At 44.1% G+C, this 19,117-nt stretch overlaps 1 protein-coding gene across 5 annotated transcripts in view; it reads right to left on the minus strand.

The window, feature by feature from the left end:
- Positions 1–19,117, minus strand: part of LOC137518287 (mitogen-activated protein kinase kinase kinase 3-like) — a 200,423-nt gene that overhangs the window by 9,907 nt on the left and 171,399 nt on the right. For all 5 annotated transcript variants that reach the window (XM_068235937.1, XM_068235936.1, XM_068235938.1 and 2 more), the window contains 7 exons: positions 17,202–17,266; positions 15,717–15,809; positions 11,660–11,848; positions 9,048–9,196; positions 7,715–7,846; positions 5,130–5,259; positions 2,242–2,419 (listed from right to left, as the gene is read on the minus strand). In XM_068235937.1, coding sequence (XP_068092038.1) covers positions 2,242–2,419; positions 5,130–5,259; positions 7,715–7,846; positions 9,048–9,196; positions 11,660–11,848; positions 15,717–15,809; positions 17,202–17,266 — 936 coding nt within the window. The remainder of the gene's footprint in view (positions 1–2,241; positions 2,420–5,129; positions 5,260–7,714; positions 7,847–9,047; positions 9,197–11,659; positions 11,849–15,716; positions 15,810–17,201; positions 17,267–19,117) is intronic.

Below are 19,117 nucleotides of genomic sequence, written 5' to 3' on the forward strand. Positions count from 1 at the left end.
TATCCTTTTGGCGCCTCCTTACTTTTGAGTACATTTTGATCCACCTGGTGGATGGGTGTTGACACCCCTTCTTTTTTCTACGGAGAGCGACTTTCTTAAACCTGAACGGGGACAGGTCTAATCTCCTCGTCTGCGATTGAAGTGGTTGCCCCTATTGGCAACCCACACTTGTGAGTATAAACCCTTCTTTTCCACAATTGTGCCATATACCAAACGATAATACACTATCGGGGGCTCTCGATCTCTTCCCTTCTTCTTGTTGCAAGTTACTTGTTATAGTTAGTTTTTCATCTTGGATCCGCTTTAAAGTGTACCTGAAGTGACATGATGAGATAAACATATACCATATTTTTGGGACTAAAAGATGCTCCTGACAATAAGACGCATCTAGGTTTAGAGGACGAAAACCAGGGGAAAAAATATACTAAACCTGGGGCTTCCATGGTGCAGGGGTGTCTTGTGGATTTTCCCACCAATTATTATCTCCCCCTTTCTACCTCGTGTGTGCCCCTGTGTCCCCCTTGTACATTTAGTGTCCCTGTGTGTCCCCCTGTGTCTTCCTCCGTCCCCTCTGACCCCTTGTGTCCTCCTCTGACCTCTTGTGTCCCCCTTTGTCTTCCTGTCCCCTCTGACCCCCTGTGTCCTCCCCTGACCTCGTGTCCCCCTGTGTCTTCCTCTGTCCCCTCTGACCCCCTTTGTCCTCCCCTGACCTCGTGTCCCCCTGTGTCTTCCTCTGTCCCCTCTGACCCCCTATGTCCTTGTGTCCTCCTCTGACCTCTTGTGTCCCCCTGTGTCTTCCTCTGTCCCGTCTGACCTTGTGTCCTCCTCTGACCTCTTGTGTCCCCCTGTGTCTTCCTCTGACCCCGTGTCCTCCTCTGACCTTTGTGTCTTCCTCTGTCCCCTCTGACCCCCTATGTCCTCCTCTGACCTTGTGTTTTCCCCTGCATCCCCCTCTGTCACTTAGCCATGGAGCTGCACTGTGTCCCCGTTCGCACCTTCAGCGGGCTATGGGGAGGAACCCCTGTGACTTGAGTTACTGTGCTTTTACTGGAGCAGATGGTTTTGCAGGCAGGACCACGGTTCCGAAACTAGTTGGCGGCAGGGGACCGGAGGATCCATGAGTGACTGCGAGGGCACGGGACGGCTACGGGGGGCTGGTAGAAGCCCCAGGTAAGTAAAAATTATTTTTTTTAAGCATGGCTTTAAAGGCTGGTATCTTTCATCGATAGGGTAAATTATGAGGTTTTGCTGCAGGACAGTTCAGAGAGGCATTAATTCTGCTTCTTTTTTCAAAGTCAGAGTGTGGATTCTAAACTGCAACTGTGACAGTCTGATCCAATCTTAAAAATGAAGCTATAAAACTGAATATAAAACTACCTGTATGAGAGTCTTTTCTATACTACTAATGTTCTATTTATTATCCATAGTACACATACAAAACCCCCAGTACTAACCCTTTTCACTCCAAAAATAATGCACACAGCAACCTGTAGCATAGACGGTTATAAAGAAAAAAACACTGATGTAAAAATTGTATTTAATTAGATTACAAAAAAACTGCAGCAGTGATTTGTGCTAAGCCAATTCAAAAGTGTCCCATGGCTTACTCCACCAAACTGGTCCCTACGCTAACACAGCATTGAAACTTCATGCATCAAACCATATTTGGGAGCAGATTGGGGTTTGTAACTTTCTTATTGTGAAGTAGCCTTCTCCTCACCTTATGTCTGCCCTGCCAGGGACACTGAAAACAGGAAGTGGGAGAAAACTCCCCAACAGGAACACAGATGGCAATAAAACCACTTTTAGTAGGAAAACTGTTAGAACAGCCTGAGGTTTTCATGCTATCTGTGCCAGGATCAGAAGCTCCTCCTCAATTCCAGTTCTGTTGACAGAGTCACCAAGAGAGAGAGCCAATATGATATCTCCCCATTGGGGACACAAGCACAGGAGACAACATGAGAGCTGTTTAGCTCTTCTCTATCCAACGCTGGAATTAAAAAGTAGAACCTCTGGTGGGATTTCCACATCTAATACAATATTATGGCCTTATTTATTTTTTTGTACTCATAAGGGTCAGCTGTTTAGGAAACAATGTAAGCCTTTGTTTTCTTAGTCTTAAGTTGCTATTGATATTTCTAAGTCTTGCTGACAGATTCTAGTACTGGTTATTTGTGTGTATTCAGAAGTCACACCAATCCAGTAAATCGTTCATCAGGGACCTCTCTCTGGACTACCTACCACACATCCGCTTTCCTCCCATATCCTTCTCCGCTGATCACCTCTGGACTCATCCAGTACGGGGTCCCCGTTACCGATTTAATTCCGGTTCCAGACATGCAGATGGTTTGGATGCGTTTGCTGGCTCCAAAGTCACCAAGTTTGACATTCCCAGCTGAGTCTCTTAGAATGTTGGCACCTGCACACAATGGAGAAAACATCTGTAATATCATGTGTTCCGATGATAATCCGGCCTCTTGCCATTGTTACACAGGGGTTCATGCTTTGTAAATCCAGGAAACAGACGGGCAATGAGCCATAGCTCACAGAGCCAAGCTTTTATCTTAATTACTCAGCCTTCCTGTGGTATCTCTCACTACTTGTGTGCAATGGCTTGTAGAATCTCATATTTTGGATGAGATACAGAGCTTTGCCTCTCTCACTCTAATCCAAAAACTGTATTGTTTCACTGTGTACAGGCATCTAACGATGTATGGGCATCTAGTGATGTATGGGCAACTAGCGAAGTATGGGCATCTAACGAAGTATGGGCATCTAGAGATGTATGAGCAGATCGACCATATGACAGATCTCTCTCTGAGAGGCTCCCTTTGCTGATCGGCTATTTGCAATTGGCACTGTTTTTGACCTGAGGAAGCGGGCTTAGACCTGTGAAAGGTGTTGCCTGTGCTAAATAAATATTTCTTTGCTTATACAAAGATCCTGTCATTGAGGTAAGCCACCTCATTTTTTTTCAATTTCATCTTGTTTTTAATCCAATTTTATTCACACTGGGGCGCCTCTTTACCCAAATTGTGCTTTCTCTGATCCAATTTGATCAGAGAGAGATCTGTTGCCTGCCCATACGCTGCAGGCCAATACCTGATAGATTTCAGTGACGCCACCTCCGATGCTAACCCCACCCCAGTGTAAAATGTCCCCCTCAGAAAATCATCACCTGTCCCGCAGAGGGGGCTCCTGGCATCCTCCACTATTATCTCCCATTACCACAAGTGCTGTACCATGTGGTGTGTGTGACATGGTACAGCACTCATGGTAACGGGGTGACAGTGGAGGATGCCAGGAATCACACCAGTGGGACAGGTGAGAATATTAAGAGCAAAGGGGAAGGGGACATTGTATACTTGGGGGAAAGCGGCCTGGGGTCTGTCACATATGCCGGTGATCGTGATATCAAATGCCCTTAGTACTGCGCACCTCATTAAGCACTTTCAACCGAGATTTTCGAGCATGTCTGACTAATGCATTAGACTAAAATTGATCCAATCATCGATCGGGTAGACATGTTGCAGCACCGATCATCGAATCCGATGGTCAATCGTGCTGCAAAATCGCTAGATGTATGGCTCTCCTCCTTATAATACCTGCCAGTTAAGAACCTGTAGATATTAGGCAAGCCCAATCAGGTCAGCTCTACTGTGCTCTACTGTGCATGCGCAGACAATTCAAAACTGTGCAGTAGAGTGGACTTGATCTATTTCCGCCAGAGCCCAAGCGGAAAGCTGCCAGTGCACCTGCGCATAGCGTCAAATGTATATGTCAATAAGCCCCATCTGGAAGAGGTTAAGATCTATATAAACACCTCCGTGCCAGGGGCGTAACTAGACTTCACTGGGCCCCCCTGCGAAACTTTGGATGGGGCACCCCTCCCTGCGAAACTTTGGATGGGGCCCCCCACCCCCCTCGCTGCACAGGAAAACTGAGGACCAATGTGTTTTCCCTATGCAGATAAAAACACTTAGACTTAAAGGAAATGTCAGGCAATCTATGCTACCCCCAGATCTACTTGCCCGGGGCTTCCTCCAGCCCCTTGCAGCTGACAAGTCCCTTGTTGCAGCTCTGCTCCCAGTACATACACACACACACAGCTGTATTATTTTACCAAATGAGAGCACATGCTATATGGAGGAACAACAATGACATGCTGAACACAAGATACAGTATAGTATTCACTGTAATGATGGGTTTACACCATACAATTTTTTGTTAGATTTCCCTGCCAGATAGATAAAGTTCAACATGTTGGAAATGTATCTATTTTACGATCTATCTGTGAGCAATTAGGCATTGTTCAACTATGACTAAGGGCAGATTGTAAGCCCGACACGCGTCAGTTGAACCCTGTGGTTTTATTGCCATGTCATGTGGAATCTTTTGAATAAAGAACAACAGCATTTTTCTACCAGCACTTGGTCTGCGGATCCGTCTATGCATATCTGAGCATTGTTCTACTCAGCAGGAGATAAACAGAAGACAATGCACCAGAGATAATGACCATTCTCTACAGAAAATAATCTAATTATGCATTCTAACAGAAAATCTAACAGAAGAATCTAAAATTGTATGGTGTAAACCCAGCATAACTTTGGCAAAACATTCCGGATGTCACCGATTGATACTGTTATTACAAGATCTTGGACTTCATTAACAAGCTCTCAATGAAACAGCAACAGTAAAGACATCAATCTCCACTCCATTGTGTTGTAAAAATAATCCGAGGGCATAAGGTCATTAGCCTGTGTGATAAGAATCTAGGAGTGAAAAAGGGAAAGTCTACAACTTATTTTCAAAATGTGACTCTTTTGTTTGTAAGTTTGTATATGTGGTCATCTGAGCTTTGCAGCAGTGAGAGACAGATGTTTTTTACGAACTCTAGGGAGCAGGGACAGTGTACAAATCCCAAAGTGTGTATGAGTCCTTATCTGTATGGTGGACACATGCAGTCAATATAACAATGGTGCGAGAGCAGAATACGTTTTTAATCTTCATGCCCTTAGCTGTCAATCTCTCAAACTTTTCCCCCCTTGGGCCCCCTGTGGCTTTTGGGCCCCACCTGCGGAGGCATCCCTTGCGGGGTCTATTGTTACGCCCCTGCTCCGTGCTCTTACCTTTAATGTCCCTGTGTACAATCATATTGCTGTGTAAGTAGGACACGCCTTGTAGAATCTGCCGCGTGTACCGTCTGGTAACATTTTCCGTGAGGGCACCATAGGATTTCAGCTGGTCTTTGATGGATCCCTGTGAAGAAATACATACCGAAAAAATTGGATTGGTTGATGAGCAGGCAAACATCCCAATGATAAATGGTATTAGAAAAATGCAGGAAGCCACTGTCACAAGGCTAGATAATGGAGTAAGAGGTATCATTAAAAGGGCAAAACACAGGTGCCAAACGTACCAAAGCAGAGTTATCCTATCACCAACAGGCTATTAATTCAGGCTGCGAACAGGCTACAAACTAAATGGGGCTCCTACCTTCTTCTGGGTCCCACACCAACCACTATGGATGCTATGGCTAGTTCTACTGCCCAAATAATAGACACGTAATTGGATAGTTAGGCCTGTTTCAGACAATTGAAAAGCTTTTCTGCTAGCGAGCACAAAGGCATTCAGCAACTTTCAGCGGTGCTTCTGTTTTTTGAGCCCCGCAGCGGGACACAGAAGCACGACACTTAGGGATCCTGGAGACTACATGTAGCCTAAAACGCAGCATTTGCTCAAACAATGGTAAGCGTCAGAAAATGACGGTATTGGCGCTGTTCATTCAATTGAATGGACAGTGTGTTTAGCAACGAGTGCTGCAACCGCCAATTAACACCAGCAGAAGCCATCAGAGCGCCCATTTGTACTGGCCCTAAGGGCCCATTCACACTAGAGCGTTTTGCCGTGATTTCCGCAAAATGCTCAAACACTAGCGCTTTTTAAAAGCGCCAGAGTACTAAAACCCTATGGGCCCGTTCTTACTTGGGCGATTTGCGCTAACGCCCAAAAACGCGAAATGCAAACGTGTCGCCTGCACCATTTTCAGGCGATTTCCCGGCGATCGCGTTTCAGGGCTATAGATGCGCTAAACTCGATCGCAGAAAAATCGCCGCAGTGTTCAGTTTTCTGCTGAAAAATCACTCCTGCAAACACAAGTGTGAATGGGTCCTAAAGCAGATTATTACTGGAAGCAGTGAAAATGTGATATGTTCTGAGCATTCATGTAATGCTTGTTGATATTGGCTCGAGTTTGAACATATTCTACAACGAGTATTGAGGTTGAATTTATTAGCTCCTAGGCATTAATTTTGGGTCAAGGGGACATGACCTGCATATGGAGGAAACGTTTTTCCACCTATTCAGGAAGGGGTTCTTTACAGTAAGAGAGGTTAAACGTCGAGTATATTACCAATGGCAAATTATTTATTTGCATTTAAACGGGGTTTGGGTGCTTTCCTTGCATAGAACCACATCCATGGCTAGAATTACTAGGTAATTCCCGGCAACATTTATCCAGGGATTTCATTTGAGACTTTCACACTTATGGAGGTCCGTTGCGGTGCGCCAGAAGCATCTGAGCCAACACAACGGCAGCAGCGCATTACTGCATGCACCGCACTTAACGCACAGTGCTTGGGCTAATGGAAGTCAATGGGTGACACACCTAGTGTAAACGACGGAGCCCGGTGCGTCGCAGTGTAAGGACCGACTGGCATCCCAGTGGCATAATACCTGCCCAGCAGGAAGTATGTCACTGAGTGAGGGGTGGCGCTATGCATAGAAGGTGTTTTGGGTTGCGGTGGGATGCGATGCAGCAGGAGCATCGCACAGCACAAAAACAAGTCTTAGGGCTTGTTTCCATATAGCGCGCTTTCAGGTGCATTTATGGAAACGAGATTGCCGGGACTGCAGACAATGCATAGACTGCACCGTTTGCATTTTTCCATTCATGTGCGGCGATTCACCGCGCCTGGTTTGCTGCACTTCGGGGCGCTTCAGCCGTGATCCCATTCAGTATAATGAATGGGATCGCAAGCCCCAATCCCCGCCGAAAGTGATGCACAGCACAGTAATGCAGCAATGGAAACGAGCCCTAAAACCGTCCTAAAATGCTGCAGGTTTGAACTCCGCGTTCTGTGTTTCTTTGTTGGAACCAAAGGCCACGTTCACATTACCAAAGCAGATGGCCTTGCGATCGGAACCGCAACACGTATGATCTGCGATGGCATGGGTTGCGTGGCTGAATCCCATTCACTGTAGTGAATTGGACAGCCATGTGTTTGAGCAAAAAATGCGTGCAGCATACGTTCGTGGACCACACTGGTTCACAACGCATACAGTGTGAACATCAGACAGTCTATGCACTTCTGATGACCTGCGTTTCTGCCTCCCGAGCGCTTGCCGAAATACGGACAGCAACGCATGTAATGTGAATGAGGCCTAAGTGGAAGCAGAGCCTATATTTAACAATAAGATCTCCTTTTTGCTTTAAGCAGAGGTGCATAAAATGTACCAAATGGGTTACTAAGCCTAACAGAGCATTCTAAATTTCATATGGATGGGACAGAATTATGTTGTATTTACATGTAAACCAGCACGAACAGCAGAGATTTGTAACTCTACTAATAGAGGAGGAACTGAAGTAGCGGTAATCCTGTACATTATATAGTCACACAATCATCACCTCTTTCACAGAGTAGGTGTAACTCACCCCCGGCATGTACTCCACAAAGATGGAGAGCTTCCTCTCAGTGGGATCCCGCAAGCAGCCATAATACTGGACTATTCTTTCATGTCTGTGAATCTTCAGCAGCTGAATCTCACATTCTAGTGCATTCACCTCCTACAAAACACAAGCGATGAATGTGACATATAGTAAAATGTATTCAATTACTTAGGGTACCCACTTTTACATGAGTTATCCTGGTTTCAGCTTCAGAAACACTTCCCAACGCTATATATTGCTGTATATTGGTATGTAGCCCCACCCTCTCAGTGATGTTCAGCCTAGGCTGTTTAGCTATGTGGAATTCTCCTACCACAGCGCTCTAGTGGACCAGGTATTATTTCTGCTGACTTTGGAATGAACAACAAATAAACAAACATTACGCACTGCAGTGTTCTCCCCAGGCTCTTTTAGACGGGTGCTCCACCCGGCTAGTTTTGGTGAGCACCCGGCTGTCATCGGCTCACGTCCTCCTATGCTGTAAGCACAGTTGCTCACAGAAGCACCGGCCCTGCATTCTCTCATCTCGCCCCACCCGGCTACTATTTCATGCCACCCGCCTGAAAAAAATGTCTGTGGAGATCACTGCACAGTGATGTACCTGACAGCAGTAAAGATGTCACCACCTGTGATACATTTAGGAATGTAAATCAGGGTGAGGAAAGTTGTTACAATGGATTAACACTGACTCAGGCCTTGTTCACATTGCGTTTGGCTCGCCTGTCTGTCCGCGGTGGGCTTATTTTGAGGCGTTTTTTCTTTCCGATTCCTGGCACTTGGGTGGGCGATTCTTTTTTGTGGTTAGCGGTTGCCAACGCGTTTTTTTCCCGAGCGTTTTGGTAATTCACTCCCTGACGCAAGTCAGGAAGTGAACTCTTTGATCCGGAAAAGAATAAATACAATGCATTTATTCTTCAAAACGTGAACGCAATCGCTCCACAAAGCGGTTTTGTGAGCGTTTTGCGTTTTTTCTATACCTTCTATTGAGGCGGAATCGCTTCAAAAATGGCTCAAGCACTCGAATCGGAAGCGAACCGCTTAGATACAAACTATCTCATAGAGAATCATTGTGTAAGCAATTTCAGGGCGATTTTGAAAAATCACCCGCACTTAAAAAATATCAAAAACGCTTCTAGTGTGAACAAGCCCTAACAGTTTACTACCATTCCTGAAGAGCCGGGTTCTCTCAGAGAAGATGACAGCATAATACACAACCCAAGTAACAGAAGTGACACATTCATTTAATTTGCCATGTTTCTAGATGCCTGATACCTGGAAGAAATACCTATATGAAAACAGCACAGAAGACAATACTTACCTTGCTTGTTTCTTGACTGTCTGGGTCGAAAGGCACCTGTTTAACAGCCAGTTCTCTACCCATGTCCACATCGTAGCAAAGGTAGACTTCTCCAAATGCTCCTCTTCCAAGCAGCTTACCCAACCTCCAGTTCTCCGGGGCCTGTGGGGCTACAAGACAATATGCTTTATTGCTAAACATCTGTTGTGAAATATCTAGCAAATAAACGTGACAGCAATTGCAGAGGAAAAATATAAACTCAGTATCTACATGGTATAGCAGGCATGGACATTAAATAAGGGCGCAGGGTAAAGCCAAAGTTTGAAAATATCGTTTATAACAATGTTTTTATCTTTTCTCATTCCTTATTTCCATTAGAATAATAAGTATGGTAAAATAACGGTATTAAAAGGGCACAGGGTGAAGCCAAAATATTGTATATAAAAGTGTTTTTTTATGTTTGTTTTTTTGGCGGAATATCTCTGTTAGACTAATAAATATGGTAAAATAATGGTATTAAAAGGGCGCGGGTGAAGCTGAAATAAATGTAAATGATAAATACTGTTGTATTTTGGGCACCAAATGAATATGGAAAATATTTACAGTGGTAAAGATGATAGTAAAATACTGGTAAATATCACTGATATTATACTTCAACTAAACCTAACCCTACTCTCACACAGAACCCTAATATCCCCCTTTCTGACACCTAACCTTAAAACCCCCTATCTCCGTTACAAAGTGATATTTCTCAAAATTAATTTCCAAACAATAACCTTTCAAACGGATAATTCTCAAAACAAAAAATTTAGTTCGGACTGTCCCGGCGCCCGCTACTTATCGGACACCCAAATGTCTGCTTTTGGCGCCACTTAGCCGATACTTTACAATAGCGCCCATGGGGCGCTCACATAGTCTGTTTGCTGCAGGCGACCCAATTTCCTGCTTCCCAGGCAGAGTATGTGCTGCACACCAGCTGCAACATTACTTATGTGGCGGTTGAGCTTTAATTGTCACTGTGTCATCTGACATTTCAGGTATTCAGAGAAATGTATCTCCATTTGGGTCCTTAGCTTCAGCAGGTAATGAGGTTCTGGGAAGCAGACAATCATCTCTGTACACGTTTTAAACAATCGGAGAAGGGACAATCCAGCACAATGCAAATGTTTATTGAGCAAAAGGAAACAACGTTCCAGGACATGCATCAGCAAATGCAAAGTGCAGTGTTTAGTTGTGTCCAATACACATAAAGAAGAACCAATGGTTACTTATCTGTGGGAAAGCTGTGCTGATGGAAAAGGCAGCAGTGGGTGCCTCTGAAGCTGTGCACCAGAGGCCCCCACTGCCTTCTTTCCCCATCACCACAGCACAGCTTTCCCACAGATAAGTAACCACTGACTGAACTCCTGAGCACATGCAATTGCTGATGGGACAGCTGTGGACTTCTCCTGCATGTCTTTCCTGCATCGCTGAGTGCCAAGCTTATCTTTGTGCTTTTCTGCACACATTTTATAAGGCTTTTTTCTGTACTTCTTTTCACGTACATTTTGCGACACATCTCATTCGTACACATTGACACAGTGTAAATTAATAATTCAGTTTGACTTCACAATATTTTTTAAGTTGAAGGAACAAAAATAAAGGTAGTTGTCACAAGAATAATGAAAGAGAATGATAAAAAAATGTCATAAGTGAAAACGTACACAAACTAGGGTAGCCATGCTCATCTTGGACATCTGAAGTGAGAAGGATATGAAGGCTGCCATATTTATTTCCTTTTAATCAATGCAAATTCCCTGGATGCCCTGTTGATCCTCTGCCTCTAAAGGCACGTACACATGCCTGATTTCTTCAAACGATGGGTTGTCAGACCCGCCCCAGGGCGGCCGATCTGACGACAGTTTCCCCGTGTGTACAGTCTGTCGGCAGGCTGATAAGGCTGGTTTTGACTGATTTGCTCGGCGGAAACTGTCTTCAGAATGGCTGCCCTGTGTTGTGGGTCTGACGTCCCTTCATTTGAAGAAATCAGGAGTGTGTACTCACCTTAATACATTAAGCCATAGACCATGAACAAGCATGTAGATCAGATGTTTCTGTCAGTAGTCTGACTTGAATTGCTGCATGCATGTTTCAGGGCCCGTTTCCACTGCTGTGGAAATCGGGCAAAATCCACCGATTGTCCCCTAAAGCAAAACGCGCAGGGAAACACTGCTATAGGGATAATGATGCCGCCAAATCACTTGCCTTAGCGATCCGGCCGACATTGCAGCATTTATTAGTGCGGGAGGTAGCGAATACCATAGCTGTGTACGGCACAGCTTCTGGGATTCGGTTGTGTACTCACACAGGAAGGAAGTGCTGCGGCGTCTCGCAGGACACATGGCGGCTAGTGGAAATGGGCCCTTAGGCCTTGTTTCCATCTATGCGCTTCTGTCCGCTTTTTATCAGCACGACAATGTTACAGATTGATACATGTTGATGAAAAGCGGACAGAAGCGGACAGAAGCGCATAGATGCAAACAAGGCCTAAAGTGTATGAGACAACTGAAACAAGCATAATAACAATGCTTTGCAAGTCTTCCCTTCATGCTCCTGGTCTGTTCCCGCCTCTTTTTGTTGCCTCGTGTACTTACATTTGTTGCAGTGGTCAGCAGGTGTGGAGTGTATAAATGGCAAGTTTTTCTCTGAGCTGCTCCATCTTGTCTTCCTAGGTTCTTCAAACTGCATTGTGCTATCTCCATTGACGCTCCTTGTCCGGGTGCTGGGACCCAACTGGAACAGATTATCGGGGGGTACATAACTTCTAGGAAATGTCCGGCGACCTGCATGTCGGTTAAGATAGACAAGATATCAGCTCATCCTATAAATTAAATACTTGAAAGCTTTCACTTATCTCTGTAGTCCACAACTCTGCTACAAGCAGCGGTGAATAGAGGAACAAACTGATGTATATGTTGAGGGAAGGGGGGTGTAACAGGTGTGGACAGCATTGTATGAAGGAGCGTGCCCATAGCATCTCATAGGATGTGCTTGGTTTTCTAATCATCCAGTAGAATATTTCCAGCATCCACAGTGGGGCCGTCATATCACATTTCTCCCATACAACAATATACTGAAGCAGCGTGTGACAGATTTACTGCAATAATGCAACTGGAGTTACGAAACTGCCTCCCTTAGTGCCAAAATAAAAAGGGCCACTGACCACTCCTTATTTTTGACCTTGTCTGTGTGTCTGGATTGCCATTGCAACACAGTCACAGATGTTCACCAAACTGACCCAGTAAATTGCAGGTCACAAAGTCACTGAGAACAAATTGCGTAAGCAGCACGGTGGCGTAGTGGTTAGCGCTCTCGCCTTGCAGCGCTGGGTCCCTGGTTCGAATCCCAGCCAGGGCACTATCTGCAAAGAGTTTGTATGTTCTCTCTGTGTCTGCGTGGGTTTCCTCCGGGCACTCTGGTTTCCTCCCACATTCCAAAAACATACGGATAAGTTCATTGACTCCCCCTAAAATTGGCCCTGGACTACAGTACTTACACTACATAATATAGACATATGGCAATGGTAGGGATTAGATTGTGAGCTCCTTTGAGGGACAGTTAGTGACAAGATATGTGTATGTGTATGTATATATATATATATATATATATATATGTATATATATATATATATATATATATATATATGTGTGTACACTGTACAGCGCTGCGTAATATGTTGGCGCTATATAAATACTAAATAATAATAATAATAATAAGCTGTTAATACAGAAATAGAAGTTTGATTTGCACTAGACCAGCACCACAAATTCCCTAGGTAAATCCATCACTTCATAAAACACAACTAGACAGAGCACAGATAAATCTCAAGTGTGAGGTCCCTCAAAGGTTGCCTACGCATGGGAGAAAATTATTGCCCGAAACAATCCTTCTTCATAGCTTCAGGTGACACTTTACACATCATAGGTGTACAAATGAGATCTCTGGTTCTCTCCTTAAAGAGAACCCGAGGTGGGGTTCTGACAATGCAATCCACATACAGAGGCTGGGTCTGCCTATACTGCCCAGCCTCTGTTGCTATTTCAATCCCCTCTAAGCCCCCCCTGCACTCTGCTATCCCCCATAAATCTTTGTAGTGTCAGTCTGCTGCTCCCCCCGCCTCCTGCATAGCTCCAGTCCCCACCTGCGTCCCTTCTCTCCCCACTGATTGGAGGGAAGGGCGCGGGTGGGACCGGAGCTATGCAGGAGGCGGGGGGAGCACGCAGAGTGACAATACAGATGTAAACACAGCCCGCAAAGCGCGGCTGTGATTTATGGGGGATTGCAGAGCGCAGGGGGAACTTAGGGGGGATTGAAATAGCAACAGAGGCTAAGCAGTATAGGCAGACCCAGCCTCTGTACGTGGATTGCGTTGTCAGAACCCCACCTCGGGTTCTCTTTAAAGTGAACCTTAAGTGAAAATAAACTGATGAGATAAATAATTGTATCTATCATTGTACTCTACTAACAAAATGACTTTTAGATATCCCACAACTATATTTAAAAAAGTAGATTTAGTGTTTTGTCTCGGCTCAAAGACAAATACTGTCCCATGTCTCAGAGAGCTAAAATATATGAACTATTGACCTTTTTTTTATCTATCTCCTCCTCTCAGAAGCCCAGTTCTCAGACAGGAAAGTGTTTTATGGCTGCAATTCCTTATTAGCTAGGGACACTATAGCTCTATTGGGTCCCAACTGGTGAGAAACTGTCAGTTGCATTGTTGAATATTAACTCTTTCAGGTGGAGAAAGAAGGAAAAGAAAGCAGCATGTGTATTTGTTTTCTTACCACTGTACATACACGTGTCTATCTCATCATGTCACTTAAGGTTCCCTTTAATAAGCACAGCTCACTCTGTGCTATGATTGGATGAAGGGAAAGGGAGGTTATCAAAACTTTGCTCTAGATTCTAATCAATCACTCCTATTTGCAAACAGATTTCACTGAAGCTGTAAATTGCATCCCAGAACATAGTTTAGGAGCCATTACCTTTTCAGCTATAGTCATTTTTCTTTCAATTGCAAACGCAACCAGTTTTTCAATGGTGTATTGGTTTAACATAGCAAAACCTACTGTTGGCTCTAGATTCTAATCTATCACTCCTATTTGCAAACAGATTTCACTGAAGCTGTAAATTGCATCCCAGAACATAGTTTAAGGGCCATTACCGATTCAGCTATAGTCACTTTTCTTTCAATTGCAAAAGCAACCAGTTTTTCAATGGTGTATTGGTTTAACATTGCAAAACCTACTGTTGGCTATAGATCATAATCTATCACTCCTATTTGCAAACAGCTTTCACTGAAGCTGTAAAGTGCATCCCAGAACATAGTTTAAAAGGTGTCCCACTGTAGCTCTCAGCAGCAGCTATAACAGAAATCAGCCAAACAGAATTTAACTCAAGGAATTGCTGTGTCCAAAACCCGGGAAGACCAGTGTTGCCTCTAGGTTTTCACCTGCGAGGATCATGAACAATTGTACTTGGGAGTGAACATCTAATGTGTGTACATAAGCTTAAATCAATCTTAATAATTAATAAAAAGCTAGATACTTACCTCAGTAGTGGGATGACTCTGGATAGTCCAGAGGCTTTCCAGATCCTCCTACAGCCAAGCTCTTTCAGTACTGGGTCCCTCTTTATCTTCTGCCCGTGAGTGCAGCTGTGGTTGAGCGCATCTGGACTTGGCATCTGGACTTGGCATGTGTGAGTAAGGACTGTGCATGCCCAGTAAAAGGAAGGACTCATGCACGGGTCTCTTCCTCCATGCACAAGCATTTACCTCTTCTGGGCATGCATGGACCTTACATGAGCATGCTCAGTCTGGATGCTCTCACACAGCCATGCTCAAAGCTAGAAGAAACGTATTTGACTCACTGAGCTGAACAGCTATGGAGTGACCTTGCACTGGAAACAGTGGGCTGCAGGAGAATGTAGGAAGCCTCTGAACCACTCACAGGCTTCCCACTACTGAGGTCATTCACTTTTGTTTTCACTGATTTTCAGGATTCTGGAAAGCTTTAAAGAGGAACTTAAGCAAAAAGGGGAAAAAATACATAAATACGTTTCAAAGTAAGAAGTTCAAAAATAGTAGAGAGATTGGATTGATGTTCACCATGTAATTTGTTCATATTGTTTGATCTTCAATCATTCTGCATGTCATCATCTTTACTGCTGGCAGACATAAAAAAAATAAGACAGCACCAACTGACATTATTTATAACCACACCCCCTAACAATGAGATAGTCTAAAAGATTGTTTTTTATAGATATACATATGCATAGAGGGAGATACTGGTTGCTTGTCAGTTGGAAAAAGCAGTTATTTCCCACAATGCAACAAGGCTCACAGACAGGAAACTGTCATGACCTAGGTCCTGACATCACACTGTGGGAGGGGATACAGGATAATATCAGCTATACAGACTGATGATCTATTTGAAAAAAGGTAAAGATTTCTGATGGGAAAAGGGGTATCAGCTACTGATTGGGATGACATTCAATCCTTGGTTACAGTTCCTCTTTAAAAAGCAGATTGTGGTGCAGAGAGGGTCCTAAATAATGTGGTTTCCACACAGAATCAGAAATTCATATGTAATGCAGTAATACCAATGACCCAGCTGCTTCCATAACTGTCCTGCCTGATCCACTCACCGTCGCTGTAGTCCTTCTGCCTCTGGGAAAAGTGGTACTGTCGGGGAAACGTGCCTCCTTTACCAAACCTCTCATACACAGGGATAGCATAATCTAAACACAGAAAACAGCATTAAGACATATTATGGAAGAAACCACCAGAAATCATAGACAGTGCAGAAAGCTAAGGAAACCTATCCTAAAGAGGACCTAAACTCTCCCACAGGAGTGGAGGAAGACACAGAGAAACCCAGCCTGTTTGTATGTAGAGATAACAGCCTAATTCTCCCTTATCTGCTAGTAATGAGTGACTGTAATTTGAGCTGTCATCTCTGTCTGATCTGTGCCGTGGAGTGCCGTTCAGACAGGCTATATGTAAAGGAGGTTAACCCTATCTGTGCTCCCATGAAACCAGGAAGTAACTACACTGCAGCATCTCTGAGGAATTATGTAAGCTGTAATAAAGAAACGTTTTTCTGTAAAGGTTATTATGCCGTTGTTTATCTTTTAGAGAAGTGAGGAAGTCCCGGGTGTAGGCCTGCTTTAAAATGATGTGAGGATGGCTTTACAATTCAATTCATGCAGCTAATAACTGATTTCTAAACGTATTGGGTTATATATTGTGACAGTTTTAGATAATTATTTAGTATTCAAATTGTTCTTGTAAACTCCCATTCAGATGAAGGAATCTCTAGTAGCAATACCATCGCCTGGGTGAGGAGATGGTCATCCTGCCTCTGGGTGCCTGAAGTGTCTAACGCTTTCTCCAATGTTTCTATTCTACATCTAGGATATCAGTCAGCCATTATCACTTAGTATCTAAAGGGACTAAAGCTACGTTCACACATGCAATACCCGTGGGCTGAAATGGCCGATAATGAACATTTCAGCCAATTTTTTTACCCTGGAGGAACCCTGCAAATAATATATGGATCTCAAGGAATCTCCTGCATTTATTTTGCAGGAGGCATGGACTTCAAAAGTAGTTGTGGCCATTTATTTCGCTACCACTATTACACTGCCCTTTATTATACTGTGCCCTTATTGTGCTCATTATTATTCTGACCCCCAATTTAGTGATTTTTTTCTACAGTACCCCCAATTTTAGTGTGCTTTATGGTACTTCCCCCACAATGGGGGGAAATGCCAAGGAACCCCTGCAGAGTACTCAAGGAACCCTGCTTGCGAAAGCTTGGTCTAAATAAATACTTGTCTGGTAGAGATATCTGATATTGTATACTGTGTTTTACATAACATCCAGTCATTCTGCACTGGTCACTATGGATAACGTATATGCATACACACACTCCAACATGTCTCTGGAGAGATTGTAAAGCCTGTACTCAGATTTCTATCAGGTTATCTCCAGTCCTCCCCATCCCCTCTCCCCCTGTCCTCAGGCTGTATGATGTCATAGCCAGTAAAAAGCTGACATCTGAACTCGCATCCTAAGCTCACATGAAGGGCTGAGAGAGGAATTACTGCTTATTCCATGAACTTCTTTACCTATACTTTCAAAGCTGTCTTTCAGCTGACCTTTTCTTCTTGGAACCGGCGTAGAATATGCTGGGCTGCAAGCCAAAACAAGAAGAGTTCTGTTACATGGGGATTCCCCCAGAAATAAAACCACAGGACCGCTGAAGGGAAAACATTCGGTGAACAAACTCTGCCGGGGCCTCAGAGACCTGACAGAGAGTCTGCATTCTGGGCGCTGAGGAAACAGGAGACGTCCAGAGAGATGGATACAAATCACAGACATTATACATGCGTACTTTCTCCTTATATGGATGTATGTGAACACAGTCATCTGCGAATAACCTAAAAAATCACTCCGCTGGTTGTTAACCCTACCGTGACCAGTTACATTTGAAATTAGACCTGCCAGCAGCAGAGCAAGTTTTAATTTGTACCCATTATGAAAGATGGCCTTGCGGAACCCTCTTTCAGTAAAAGTTCTGTCCACTCTGTGTTCCTTCATGTTTACAGTAAACCTGAGGCAAGGAAAAAGTTATGCTTATTCTTTTATGTCATCAGATAGCCCCTTATTGTGATCAGGCTCCCCTCTTCCCCTCTGTGCTGCCGCTGTAACCCTCATTCCGTCCACTCCTTGTGCCCTCCTGCTTGCTCTTGCATGACCATGTGCAGAGCCTGTCCTCTCATGAAACAAGGTGAAACATTTCCATCAGGCACAGAGATTACAGGGGCAGCATGAGGAGAAGCGAGAGGAGAATGAGTGAGGTGAAGAGCTCATCATTGAGGAAAAACAGCTTGTTGTGCTGTGTGAGGAATCTGACAGTGAGTGAGGAGGGGGGAGGCAGGAGAACAGCAAAGTTTCATTTGGCATGCACAGCAGAAGAGAGAAGGCGACACTGCTGTCCTGACGGAGGAAGAATGGAGAATGGCAAACTGGCTGAGGGTGAGTAGTTTGTTTGTGACATACTTGCTGCCAGCCAGTCAGCCTGTTATTGTGTTGAGCTGCAGCATGTAATGTCTCAAGTTGTTACATGGTCCCTTGCTGACTGAAGCAGAGTAAATTGTCCGGTGCATCCTCACAACTTTGCCTCGGGCAGTAAAAAATCTAGGACTGGCCCTGACCAGTAGTAGCTGTCAGGAGCGTACCAGCAATATGCAGTAACTAATGATTCTGAACCATGCATTCTTGGTCAGTTCAGCAGTTCAGGAGAGCAATCCATGAGGGTGCACGGAGTGGACAGTGTATGCGACCTGCTATGAATGGGGGCTGCAGTGACAGCACAGATGGGGGCTGGTCACAATAATGTTGGACCAAGAGTCTTATTACATAAAGAATAAGCAGATATGCATAACTTTATTTTTTTCCTCACCTCAGGTACTATTTAAGCCTGTGCTATCCAGAAGAGGTGAACCAAGAAGTGGTCTGAAGGACCTCTTTACTAATTTTCAACAATTTGGGAAGTGGCAGAACAATTGTATAAATTAATTCAGGGGTCAAAAGCTGTTCATCAAGAAGATAAGACTGGAGAATTGGCTGTGTTGATTCCTTTCAAAAAACACAAACAGTATTTGCCAAGGTGGCCAAACACAATACAACCAAATAGTTTAACTTTTAAGCTTATTCATTGGAAAATTATTTGCAATTGTACCATGTGTGGCCATCTTTAGACTTCTGTTAATATTTTTTATTTACCCTATCACATTTATAAGGTTTCTTACAAGCCTCACCCCTCCTCTAGAAGCCCCTTTGTTACTCTACAACCTTGAAACTTTCGCTTCCTTCTAAATTCACTTTTTAGCAAGCATACTGCCCCCCTACCATTCCCCCGCAACCTATGGCTAAGTTGTGCTACTTACTAAATATAACCTACAAATTCACTGCCTCTAGGTATACGTACTGTATACTACCACACCTAATTACTACCGCATTACAGGTGAAACGCCAAAAA

The sequence above is a fragment of the Hyperolius riggenbachi genome, chromosome 5 (assembly GCF_040937935.1).
Source record: "Hyperolius riggenbachi isolate aHypRig1 chromosome 5, aHypRig1.pri, whole genome shotgun sequence".
In the NCBI taxonomy this organism is placed as follows: domain Eukaryota; kingdom Metazoa; phylum Chordata; class Amphibia; order Anura; family Hyperoliidae; genus Hyperolius; species Hyperolius riggenbachi.